The sequence below is a fragment of the Gallinula chloropus genome, assembly GCF_964237585.1.
Source record: "Gallinula chloropus genome assembly, chromosome: 11".
NCBI lineage: Eukaryota > Metazoa > Chordata > Aves > Gruiformes > Rallidae > Gallinula > Gallinula chloropus.
In genome coordinates, this window is record NC_140096.1 from 8,370,734 (window position 1) to 8,384,168 (window position 13,435).

Here is a 13,435-nt window from a genome sequence, read left to right on the forward strand (position 1 = left end):
ATAAAATAGCATTGGTTTTGGTTCCCTCTCTGGTTAGAACGGCTGATGTTGTGGAAAATATCCAGCATTATCTAGACTTCATGGAGACTGAATTCAAAGGGGTCCAATACTTTATAGGTAGCATTACATTTCAATGGCAATTTTACTGAGTGACAAATACTACATCACCTGAGGATTTCTGACATAATTTCTTATTTTACTGATTTAAACCTGAAATGTATCTCAAATATATATATATATATATATATATTTTTTTTTTTTCCCAGACAAGTTTGCAGTCTGGATGTGAGATGAATTTCCCATCTACATTTATAGCCACCAACACTGGCTTTAGTTTCCCTCCACCAAGCCACGTTTACTCTGGGCCTGGGGAAACACAAAGCTCTTCTCCTTCTTGTGAAGCTCCTCTTCACAAAAACCTCATGCAACCAATTTGCAAGATTGTCCTCAGCTAAAAAAACCCAATTAAGAACCCCAGCAGATTCACTGGCTGTGATAATTAGCAGTCACCGGGCCTGTCTTTGGGGAAATAGAGTGCACTGTCCTGTTTTGGTCCCACCATTGTAAGGGCTGAGAAAATAAAGTAAAATACCCCTTTCTCCTGAGCAGTTCCTTGGGATGGAGAGACCGGGGCAGAGCGGTCTCTGCCCGCCCAGCTCAGGAGGTGTGGCATTTTGGTAAACACAGGCGATAAATCCAACTAGTCACCGTGACGCCAGCAAAAACTGTTGGCAATCAGGGTGGAAATGAATGCTACTCCCTTCTTACAGGAAGGGGTAGTTTTATGTTAGTAACTCCTCGAAGAGGCCTTCTGGGCTCTTGCTGATCTCCCTGTGTGCTCCCAGGCCAGCGTTGGAGGCAAGCGGCCCTGTGACAGCTGCGGAATGCTGGGGAGGCTGCTGGGGCGCAGCTCTGGGCTGTGGCAGCGAGTGGCTCGGCCAGTCCTGTACCCTGCCAGAGGCGTTGGTGACAAAGCGAAAGGTGCTCAGGATGCATCTTTGCAGGTGTCCGATCCAGGTGGGTAGAAAGGCTTTTGGTTGCTGTTTTGTGCTGCAGTATGGAGGGAGGAAAGGGTGAGGAAGTGACGCGTTGCTGCGTGTGGCCGTGTTACTGCAGCGCAGCATCTCCTGGGGTTACAAATGCTCACAAAACGTGGAGCAAACTCAGAGTTCTGACTAGCACAGTGCACAGGGATAAAGGGTTTTTTGGTGTTAAATAGTTGTCCTCCTGTGGCAGCAAATCCAAACCGATACTTCATGTCAGGGAACCTGTTAATTAAAATAAATAAATAAATGCTTTTCTTCCTACCCAGCTGCCAGCTTTCCAGAGGAGGACTGGTACATGTCCCCAAACCTGCTGGTGTAAGTGCCAGCCTTGCGCCCCCCCAACGCTCCCTGTCAGATTACATGCACAACTGGGCGTCTTTGTGGCAGGCAGCAGGCGTGGGCTGCTCCCACATGGGCAAGCTCCCTGCTTGAAGGTAGTTTCTCTTTAGGTCTGTACCACCTCCTCAGCTGTACTTTTGTAGGCCCCCCACCGTAGCAAGGCTGGGCTGCCTGTGCTCCCATGAGATGGCTGGTTGTGGGTCCCCAGTGCAGAGCTTTACCCTTGTCTTCCCTGGGATGGAGCCATTTTACTGCTTGCTATGGTTCTCATTCAGACACTTGCTGATGTTTCAGATGTAGCTCTCTGGGTCTCACTGCACTCTGTAAGAGAAATGGGAGAAGCAGGACGTTAAATTTACCTGGGTCTGGGTGCCAAGATTTACACCTGGAATTTTTCAGCCACTCACAGGTCCTGGGACCAAGGCACTCAGTGTAATTTTACCATCTCAACAGAGGCAGGAAGAGCTGCTCCTTGTGCCCTGTTCTGTAGAAGTGATGATTTTCTTTCAGCCAAACACCAGCAATCAGCAACCGCCAGGGACCGCAGGATGCTGAGACTGGGGCCATCTCCATGCCCACCCCTTCCTGCATGTCCTCATCACCCAAAGAGCATTTCTAAATACCAGTCCCACATTTGCAAGAAAAGGACACTGTAACTTAGCATCTTGCATGCACCTACCTGGGTGTGTGAGCAGTCCCAGCTACCTTATGACGACCACCCATACAGGTGTGCAATGCAAAACCTGAGATTTGAGCTAGCCATTGCTCATCCTATAGTTGCAGGGTCCCCCTGCTATTGTCCTCACTGTGGCCTGTCATTGGGCTTGTTTCCATCAAGAGGAGCCAGAGCCCTTTCCTCATTGTGCTCACGGTGACAGCGTGCTAATAGCATCACCCTGGTAGCTCGGTGGGGTGTAATGTATCATCATTAGAGTACAGTAACGCAGTACCCAGCTTGCATGAGAACAACTACCCAGCCTCCCACCAGGATGTGTTTTAACAAATTTCGTCTCTCCATCAGTGCTTTCAGAAGGAGTTGCTGTCGAGGAGTTATTAGTGCTGCTGGCAGCTTGTTTAACTCCCTGGTTGGGACACTTAAAAGCAGGATACAAGCAGGGTGAGAGCATCATGCAGGCTTGGGTGCTTCAGCCCCACATCCTTTCCCCTCTTAATCAGGAAGGCTAGAAGAGTTGAAAAGCTACCTAAACCAAAAGGGAAAAAAAAAAAAGCAAAATTAAATAAGCTGCAAATATAACAAAGCATCTCATGCCAGCTGCTAAATCCTTTTGACATTAGAAAGCACATTTGGCTCTCACAGAAAAGTGCCATTCTGAACTTTCAGTCCTTTTACCCCCTATAATGATAGGCTTTTTCCTCTTCTCTGCTTTAACTCAGCTAATTGTTTTCTTTTTATAATCTCTCTTACAGGTTACAGAGCCTTCAAAAATGATAGAAGGCCTACAGATTTTGATAAAATGGTATTAGTATGGGCAGGACGCTATAAAAAGAAGGAGGACATTCCCAAGCACATATCGTAAGTAGATCTGTCTGAATCATGCATTTGGACATAAACACATAGATTGAGACCCCGGTCTACCAGAATTACCCAGAGTTATGCCCACATGGTGAGGGTTAGTGGTCCTCCATGTTCACTGCACCTGCTGCTATTGGTGTCCAAAACTAGACTGTAATTTTGGGAATGTGAATTTTTTATCATGCCCCGTGAAGTAAAGTGGATTCCCTTGTTGTAGACGCCATTTCACCCTAATCTGAAGGGTCTTTTGCAAGACAAGTGTATTTGTAACTCAGAACTCCCCACTTTGGGTTTTTGCATGCTTTGCTGGATTTTATTGGTTGGCAATGAATAATGCTGCATGAATTTTAAAAAGAAGTTTAGGGTTTACACAGCTTTTGTGACAGACATCTGCAACAAGTGTCTCACGTCTGAGCTATGGTTTTACCTCCTTGTTGAGGTATTTTGTTAAAGGATTGTCACTCAGTTTTGGAGACCTAATGCTTCCTGACTTGTGGCATACTGGGGGCTCCTCTAGCTGGCCTTCACCTTGCAGGTGTAAGTAAATCTATGTCTGGATGTGATTTCATGAATGACTCATTGACACGCTGCAGGCTCTTGCAAGTATGAATTGTTGGATAGGTGCCATGAATCTCTCATGGAAGGCGGTGGAGATTTCTCAGCTATATGGCTGTGGCTGCTCAGCTGCTTGGGAAGACAACTCCAGACAGACGGTGGAGTTGTCTGCTCCAGCTCAGGCTCTGCCTCCCACCACAGGCAGATGCTCATGAGGCTGGTGCCAGCTGCCTGGCAGAGGGCTATGCTGCTGAAGGACAGGGCTCAGAGCACCACATGCAGCTGGGATGGGGATGTGGCCACAGACCCAGTCACCACTGGCTGTGTTTCATTGCTCTTAACCAAAACACTATGCATGAGCTCTTATTCCAATGAGGATGGCATTGCTTGGCTGTGGTGGCAGAAGCCCCATTCTCCTGGTGCTCTGCAGCACACCATTCCCTGCCCTGCAACACCCAGACCTGGGCTTCTCGTAATTCTATTAGCATGATGAGAAGACTTTCCTGACCTGACCATTTTTCTAGTGTTCACTCTTTCATGCAATAAAAGGAGGCAGAAGAGCAGGATTTGTTATTCCTGTTGTTACTGATGACTGCTGGCATTACCCCACCTGTGTGGGAGGATGGATAAATCTTTCCCCCATAGGCTAATCTTTTGAGTCTTGCAGAACAACAAGGCTGAAACACATCAGACACTTGGAGGCAGTTATTGGAAGACTTGAGGATTCATTATCCAGCTCCCCATGATCTCATTTTGCACATGCTGCTGCAGGATGGAAACTCTGCTTTGTCCTCTGCAGGTCTGAGGTCCTTGACGCAGCAAGGAACACTGTCAGGATAAAGGTTTGCTACATCATGATTGCACTGACCTTGCTGGGCTGTTTGGCCATGGTAATCACAGGCAAAGAGGTGAGTATTGTTTCTCAGTGAACTGATCCACTTCATCTATGGCCTATGAATGCTCTCTGTGTAAATAAGCTCCTGAGCAATGAAAAGTTTGAGAATAAGTCCATATAAGCAATGTTTACACAGGATCTGCCTCCCCCTATTCCCCAGAGGAGAGATTGGCATAGAGGAGTACAACTTCCTGCTTAGTGTGCTCCTTCTGACCCACTTTGCCATAAACCCATGCAGTGCAATACTCTATGTCATAGTATCTCGGCAAGAGGCCAGTCCAAAGGTCATGGAGTAGCACAGACAGTGTCAATGATGCATGGCCCTGCCCTTCATCCGTGGATCATGAGGCTCCTGCAGGCCTGCCTGCCTAGTCTGCATACCACCAGGGCCACCAAGGATGTGACACTTGCTTCTCCCCATCCCACTGGTGGGGAAACAGGGTCTCCAGCCTGATTTGTATGTCCCAGAGCACCTATGAACTATTTACAGTGTAGCCTTCCTGCTAACCAGAGCTGCAAATGCTGAAGGTTTGGTAAAACATGGAAGCACATTAAATTTTGTCACTGCAAAAATATCAATAGGGGCAGTTGGATGAAATGTAGTCCTTGGAAATGTGTCCATGCAATGATTATCTCCATTTCTTTTCAAGGCTGCTAAAAAGGATCACACACTGCTGAGGATAAACACAGAAAAGAAAGCCAAGTGGAGAGCTGAAGTGGAGAAAGATGAGGCAGCAGCCTTTGGGAAGTCACAATGATTGGGAACAGATTTATTTTAACAGGAGGAAATAAGTGATTTGCACACATGGCATGTGTACCTGTCTTCATTTAACTCTTTGGAGCTTTTTCACAGAAACTCTCAGGGCAAAGACCTCCCTGTTCGCAAACTGCTTCATACAAGCTGGGAAACTCCTATGGAAACTCCAATAGCTGCTCTCTGTGGCCTCTGGGCCTTGGCACTGGGTTCTGCTAAAATAGAGAAATGTTTTCTAAACTGTAAAGTGTGGGAAGGGCAGATGCAGGACTCCCCAGCTCAGGATCAGCTCATCATGTGCTGCTGATGCTCAGCATGGCTGTGGGACTGTCCCCTCACAGCCAGAAAATATGTTGCCCTACATCAGAGAGCATCCCATTCTGTCCAATGCCTCTAGGGCAAGAAGCCTTGGCCAAAGTGACTCAGGGCAGGAGGGAGAGGAGTCTGAAATATGTTCTGCAAGCACAAAGAGGTCAATTATTTCTGTCTGAGTCTGTTGCCATTACTGTCCTTTCTCCCCCCACAGCTCCTCGTGGGGTCCCATGGGTGAGGGAGTAGGGGGATGTGGGTGTGAAGAGGGGCTGGGAAATTGGAAAGGCATGAGGAGCCCCTGAGGACTGATTTGAGGGAAAAGGAGATGGTAGTGATGTGGAGGAGTAGTATGGGCAACTGGATTCAGCCTGGGATACCCAAGCCTGGCCTGTAGGCACCTCTCATTCTGTCATACCTCACTGTTTTTTCATCTTCTGCTTCCAGTCATTGTCAGAAGAGTTCTTCAGCACTTCCTCAGTTGTGATTTCAGTCAGGAGTAATTGTTAATATGTGGTATGCTAAAACTGGATTATTTTTAATCACCATAGTTCATTAATTCATAATAAAACATCTGTCCAATTATATCTAAAACAAATGCACCTCTTCACATCTTCATTAAAAGTGTCACCAAACTCTCTGGGATGGTGTTTAACAGATGGAGAGATCCTAATGAAATATGAAGAGTTTTCTATTCATGAAGAGATTAAACTCCAAGACAGGCCCCATTTGTGGTTATGGGTGCTGACAAGCTGAGACCCTGTGCATCATTTGTAACCCCTCAAGCACTGTAAGACAGGCTGGTGGAGCTCAGTGCACTACCTGGGGTGGAAAGGGACATGGAATGACAAAATCCAGCCGTCTTACCCTGGCTGCCACAGGACATCACAATGCTCAGCCTTTGTGCAATGTCCAGAGCATCACACCAAGGCTTGGCATTTGCAAGGTTTATTACTCAAAGTAGTTGCACGTTTGTTCCAGGGGATTCTGGAAGCTACTGCTCAGGTTTCAAAGGTTTATTGTGCCCCAAATCATGTCCAGTTACTGCTGGTGTGTCACTATGTGAACAAGCTGCTGGCAAGGACAGGCTGGGGCATTGGCCAGCAGTTCTTAGTCTCAGGGACTCCACCTCCTGTGCTTGTGGTTGTGGGGCAGCTCTTTCCTTCTGACATTTCTTAGGAGCACTTTCCTCTACGTTACACACTTGTTTGGGTTGAGGAGCATTGTGTGAAGGGGATGTGACATCTGTCACATCTTGGTGTTTGCAGTGCTTTTTTCCAACTCACAGCCCTGTGCAGTACAATTCAGCAAAAGTGATGTCTGCTCCCTGCAGTATTCCTCATGGAGCACATCTCAGGGAAGTGAAAATAATGGTCTACGACAAGCACAGAAAGAACAAGTCTCTGCTGAGAAAGCATTTTTTTGTCTGCACAGGTAATACAGGCTCCTTCATTTTATATGACCTGGTTTTCCAGGTTAATGCAACAAACCTCAAGAATTACCTCAAAGTTAGTTTTCACTTGGAGATAAACGAAACCTAAAACAGCTCTGCTCAGCCTTTTAGATTATTCCCCTCCCCCTCCCCCTCCCCCCCCAATTCTTAAATGGCTTTGGAAGAAGGTGTAGGTAACACTTAAAGGAACCCATCTTGGTGCTCTTAAACAAATCCACATCCATGATTTGAGCTTCCCTGACTTAAGCAAGAACAGAAATGACCATAACCATATAAAAAGAACAAGTAAATTAATTGTGACTTGTCCAACTCTCTGTTCTGCTATTCCCTCTGCCTGGGGAAAAAAACCAACTGCTTCAGGCGTGAGCTGTTATCAAATCCTTTTAAACAGCCTGGGTCTCTGTTGACCAGTGCAGAAAGCTGCTACATTATGCATCATCATTAAGAAAAAGAGAAAATCAATTCCTCCCTCAGCCACTGACGATGGGCCACTTCTGAGCGATCAGATGACCCAGGTGCTCTTGGGCACTCACAAAGAGCTATGACTATTATTGTAGGGAATAATCCTTTACCAGTCCCAGCTACATGATTATTCATTTTAATATCATAATATTCCCCCCAAAAATCAATCAGACTAATCGCTGGCTTGCACTCAGTTGGTGGTGGGTGGCTGCTGGCTCCAGTGTAGCACACCCTCCGCTGGAGCCATCCCCTGTAGTAATTGAGATGCCAGAAGAGGACACTGTACTGCTGATGCCTCTCCAACACTGAGACTTATCACTGCTTGTTAAAATCGGTTTCCATCTGTGTTTGCAAAGTCCTTTGACTCTTCTCTTGAAGAGCCACTAATTAACACAGCTTCCTGACTATATAATTGGCTAATCCTCATCACCTTGGGGTTGTGGTGGGGTTTTTTATTTCCTCTCCTATCTATACTGCTTCAGTGTCACACCTGATCCCCAGTAATTTAAAGAAGGGGTGGAAGTTGTTATTAGCTAGGAGCTATTCTTTCCTTTTTAATCACCTGTCCTGTAGTTCCCCAGCTTGGCTCTGAGAACAATGTGAAGGGGCTGGTTCCTCTCCGAGGCAGGGGATGGAGTTGAGGGTGTGCAGGTTTGCCATGATGTTCAAGGAGACTAAGGGTGAGTTCTTTCAATTCTTGTGTCCTCGTTTACTGCTATGTACTGGGAGGAAAGAATGCTTCCTCCCTTGCAGGAGTCGTGCTGTTTTAATGAACTATATGGAAATGGTTAGCAGTGTGTTGGTGGCTGGTGCCATAGAGACTTGTGTTGCAATAACAATTGTTGGGGAAGATTTTCCTCAGTAGCTGGAGTTGATCTAATTCTGTTTCTGTGAAAATTAGTGCTGCAATTTCTCCTGGCTGTGGCTTATGGTTGTTATTCAGCATGTTTTTAAGTGTCAATGATTTCTAGAGGCTTAGCTTCCCCAGGGAGCTGGACTGCAGTGAGGAAGAGCTGAGTGCACTGAGATCTTTTCTTCCAATGTGGGGCGAGATCAAGCTTGTATGGGGGGCATCTCTAGTGCCTTGGAGAGAAAGTGTGAGATAGGAAGTCTGAACTCCATCCCTTTTGTACTCACTTGACCTCTCTCACTGACCTGTTCAGGGGGTTTCTTTTGACATTTGATTTCTTTCCATCTCTCTTCTATGTGCAGTTCTTCTGGAATGCAGCAAGGCTGATGTGGTCCTGCACTTGCAAAGGACTTTTCTTCCTTGGGTTCAGATGAAATTTTTCTAATCAGAAAGATCTCAACAAGACTTTGTTGTTCTTTCAGTGTTTAGTCTCCCACCAAGCTGGGAAACTGTGCTTATTTTGAGGCTGAACACAGTTTCAGCTTCCAGGCCGTGGATGTTGTCTCCAATATGGAATATAAAAGACCCCATTTCAACTATTTCCTGCAGGTTACCTGTCACCCCTCAGCTACTGTCTGAAGCTAGATTCATGCTATGTTCAGAACATTTGAAGTTTCTAACCACTGCTTGTGGGTATTGCTAGCTTACTGGCCAGTTAAGTGATTGGTAACGTGGTGAATTTATTCCTGTATCAAGTAACTTACTACATTAGCAGTCCCTTCAAAAGCAAGCCAAATAGGTGTGTGTGTGTTTGTTTGTTTTAGCATAGAATTTATAATCTAGTGCTCTCCTCAGAATGAGAGGATGTAAAAACTTCCCAGACTTTACTGACTACCTTGGAAGACTGAAGAGGACAGTGGTTCTGCACAGAAACTTATTCTTCTCTGCCTGTGACCAAGGCAGGAGTGTCTGCAAAAGCAGTATGGCCAAACAGTGGCTGCCTTTGTTCCTGTGGCTCTCAAGTTCTGTCTTTGGTCGGTTCAAAGAAGCTTCAAGGTTTAAGGCCTCCTCTGGGTAGGATGCAATGATGGTTTGAATTTGTAAAGGGGCCTGCTCCTTCTTACCACAAAGATCTTTCCAGTTTGGAGCAGCCTCGTGCTTTATCCTTTACTCAGCATGATTGCAGCAAATAAGCGCTGTCTGCTGCTGGCCCACAGGTATCTGGAGTCCTTGTGCCCATCTGATTTCAGAGATGGCTTAAGCACCACTCTGCTGTTTGGATTTGGTATGAAGTCAGTCAAGCTCAGCAGGAAAGCAAGGCCAGTGTTCAATAATTTGAATTAATAAATGAATTAATCAATGCATTGAGGTAGCATTAAAGCAACTTTCCATGGTGATGTAGTTAGATGATCGTTAGTGCTGTACAATTTATTGCAGAACCTCTGTAACAGTCATATGATGAGTAGGTAGCTCCTGAAGGGTTCTGAAAGGACTTGACCATTTCACTTGTTTGTTCTGTGAAGGAGCCAGACACAAACCTCAATGCTACATTAGCTGACTATAGACCTTGTCCATGCATGAGGTGCCTCTCTATGTGGAAATCTAAAGCTGGGATCTGACTCTTGTTCTGTGGCACTGCCTTCCTCAGTGAGGGGACCCAAACCTGGAGCTATCTGGGCAGGGAATGCTGTTTGCTGGCTGTGTGAGGGCTTGGCATAGGGAGGAGGAGGAGGCCTGCCTGAAACAGGATTTCCTAGGAAAGAGTTTGGCTCTCATGGTTTATGCATGTTCTGCAGTGTGCACAGAATTATCAGCAACTACTGGAGAGACTAGAAACTTGAGGGATTTACATGCTTGGCTGTAATACGCTTCTCCCAGATGACGTGTGGTCCTGAGACTTTTTCTAAATGAAATGGAAACCAAAATAGTCCAATGAATTAGTCATATGCTAATTACAATAATTCCTAATGGTTCATATTTCTGTTTCCACAGAATGTGTGAATGCAAACACAACTCCTAGCTCCCTGGTAGCTATTTTATCACTGTGTAAGCATTGTCCTGCAACAAATTTCTAACAGCAGGGCTATAATCTTTACCAAGGACATCCATTAGGGCTGTAAAGATGTTATTAAAGTAATGCTGCTGCAGGGGGGGACTGGAACAATCTCCAGTATGGTTTCAGGCTGCACCAAGGGGCTGGAGTAAACCTTGAAAGGCAGGCAGTTAAATATCCCAGCGTTTCAGTGCTCTGAACCCCATGAGAGGGCAATTTTACTTGACAAACAAATCTTAATGCAAACAAAAATACAACTATTGCATGGTGTTCTCTCCCACTCATTTTTCTTTTTTTTCTTCTCCTAAGAATGGCTTGTGCAGGTGGCACAGGGGATGCTGTGAGCCAGGGACGGCCAGGCACTCGCTGCTGTGGCATGAGCCCACGTACGGGTGGTGGGATGCTGTGGGGCTGCCAAGCGCCGTGCAGTGAAACTGCAGAAATGAGCAAGGAGCTGCCTGTGCAGCTGCAGTATCTAATGTGCCAATTCCCAGAGCCTCCCTGTGCCGCTGCTCTTTAGTGTTTGAGGACTTTTTAATTTACTTGCCTCTTGTTGCCTTTCCTGAATGCGATTAGGGAGGGATTTTGAGCTCAGATCAGGTGAAGATCCAGGTGTCTGTGGACTTGCATGGGTGACAGCTGGATATGTGAATGTTTTCTGCTGCTGGGAGGACACAGGTGTCCTACCAAGATGGTCTCGAGGAGCCAAGGATGATACTGCACAGGGTGAGGAGCAGACACAGCTGCTGCTCAGATGGCAGCATGCATACAGCTCCCCAAAGGTGGCTCGTTCCCTCCTGGTGTTCTTTGCTCCAGGCTGGACTCTGACCTAGCACCTGGGTGCCCTGCAGCAGATGGTGTTGGCATCCCAAAAGCCAGGCTGTGAGAGCATAGCTGTTTTGGGGGTCCCAGGGCAGCATCAGCTCAGGTGAATCCCGATGACCTGGGGCTTTCAACTGCCTGTGGAGTGATGGGGCTGAGAGCAGGGCGCTGGCTATGGGGGGAGCAGAGCAGTGTAGCTGCCCTGCTGTCACAGACTTCCTTTGCTCAACACACCAGCACAGGCAGTCTCTGTGGTTCACCATCTGTCCTCAACTTCCCACAGCACGTGAGCTCTGCAATGCTCATCGAGTGGGACACTGGCCTTGTTCTTAATGTGCAGTGACTGCCTCAGGGCTGGCCCTCTTTGGGAAGAGCTAGGACATAGTGTTCAGCAGAACAACTTGAGCCCAAACATTTTATTTTTCTTCAATTAGCTGGAGAGAAATAATAATAATAAAATAATCCTGACAAAACCATATGAGCCTGAGTCACCCATCTCCAGATCTGCTTTCTTCATGCAAAGTTATGCATCAGTCTAGAGAATGATTTGCAATATCCCTCAGGTTTTTTCTTCCTTTACACATATATTTACATAAAGGAAAGTAAAATCTTTGCAGCCTATCTTTATCTGAAAAGTAGGTTTCCCTTGAGACACAGTGAAGTAGTGTGGCTGTCTCATCTGAAGGAGGAATGATGCGAATTTTGCTTTCAGCCCTGTGGAAAGAAGCTGAAAGTTTTGCACTGGGAAGAGGCAATCAAGACTCTACTTTCTTACTGCTATGGGCGGACCTAACCTTACTCAGCAGCTTCCAAAGCACACCATAAAGGCAGCCAGTGCCATGTTCTCCCCTTTTGGAGGTGGGGAAATCTGCATGTCTGGGAGTAGGGCCCCTACTCCCAGACATGCATAAAGATGCCTCTTTATGGGCATCTTTTGCTTTTAGAGCCGAAGACTTGGAAGGAGTGAGGTTTAAGGGCTGGGCTTTGGGGTGTTGGGAAGGGGGTCCACCATCACTAAGGGGCATGGAGGGGCTGCTAAGCTCTAAGACCCCACTGTGATCAGCCCCTGCGGGCCTTCTTGAGAGTGCACCAGAAAGCATACTGCTAATGAGCAGTGATATTTAATATAGAAAGTAGAAGAGAGCAGAAATATTCACCAGCCTGGAAGAGAGATGGGGGAAAGCAGCCCAAGTGTGACATGAGAGAAGGGAGGGCTTTGCCTCCTCTTCCTCTGACTCCTTCCACCTTAACAGTCAACAAAGAAAAGTGATTTGACTTGCTTTTACACATCAGCCAGGGATCGTGGCCTAGAAATTAAAGCAGCCTCCCGAATGCACTTATCAGCCCTCTCAGAGGCTTGGCCAGGGTCTGGAAGCTCTCACACAGCAGTTGGTGTGAGCTCAGCGCTTCCTGGCTAATGTGCTCCCTTGCTGCTCTGTATGCAGACACTTCTATAAACAGCAATAAAACCGTGTACTTAACCAATGGAACAGGTAGAGGAGCACTGACATCCAGGCATCAGAGCTGAGATAACGGCTCTCTTGGAAACCAACCCTCTGCGTAGGTTGAGCCGTTATGATTTTTAACTCTGCAGCTATTATCCTCCGTTATCCCACTGCTGTCTCACTGCCCTTGCTGGAGCGTGCGCTGTGTCATACGCCATCCTTCAGCCCAAGATTAATGTGCTCACGTCCCCAGCGCTGCTTCCCCTGGATGCTGTGTGGTTGGGGCAGCTTGGGTGCTCCCCAGCTTGCAGTGTTTGGTGGGGTGTCACTGTTCCTCGCTCAAGGTTTGCTGGGTGTGAGGTGAGCTGTGTTTGCAGACAGGCAAACACAGCCTCTGTAGGGAAGGACTCAGCACCATGTACATTGCTCATCACACAGGGTGTACATAGCTCATCACACAGGCTGTGCATCCTGACTAACAACATACTTACGTATTTCACTGACCAGCTCATGTATGGGCCGATAAGGCATGTCGCTGGAGGGAAAACCTCTCTGCCTGCTAGCAAGGTTTCTGTGGCTGAAGTGTTCCTGCTTCACCCTAACTGCCAGCTGTGCTTGTGCCCTGGTCTTGTGCGCTGCTCTGGACTAGTACCCTGCCACAAAACCAGGAGCTGTGTCCCAAGGCTGTGCCTGATCCATAGATCTGCCCTGTCTCAGCTCTTGGCCAGGCTGTACTGGCACAGACCATCTGCCCTTGGTTTGGGTGGGATTTCCTGGCAGACCTTGCTGGGGTGGCTGTATCAGCCAGGTCAGGGCAAACCTATTGCTCCGGTTCACATCCACCAAGGTCCTCCAGTGTGTGTGTGTCCGGGCCCATCTCCAGAGAGAGGACTGGGTCTTCTAGCCACACTTATAAAA

The 13,435-nt window shown here is 47.1% G+C and overlaps 1 protein-coding gene across 1 annotated transcript; it reads left to right on the forward strand.

The window, feature by feature from the left end:
- Positions 1-884: 884 nt before the first annotated feature.
- On the forward strand, positions 885-5,173 carry LOC311195765 (protein FAM162B-like; the record flags this gene model as incomplete). The annotated part of the gene is made up of 4 exons (XM_084269190.1): positions 885-1,017; positions 2,814-2,919; positions 4,274-4,382; positions 5,020-5,173. 4 exons carry the CDS (start codon positions 885-887, stop codon positions 5,125-5,127), a joined length of 456 nt encoding a protein of 151 aa, XP_084125316.1. The 3' UTR covers positions 5,128-5,173.
- Positions 5,174-13,435: the final 8,262 nt, after the last annotated feature.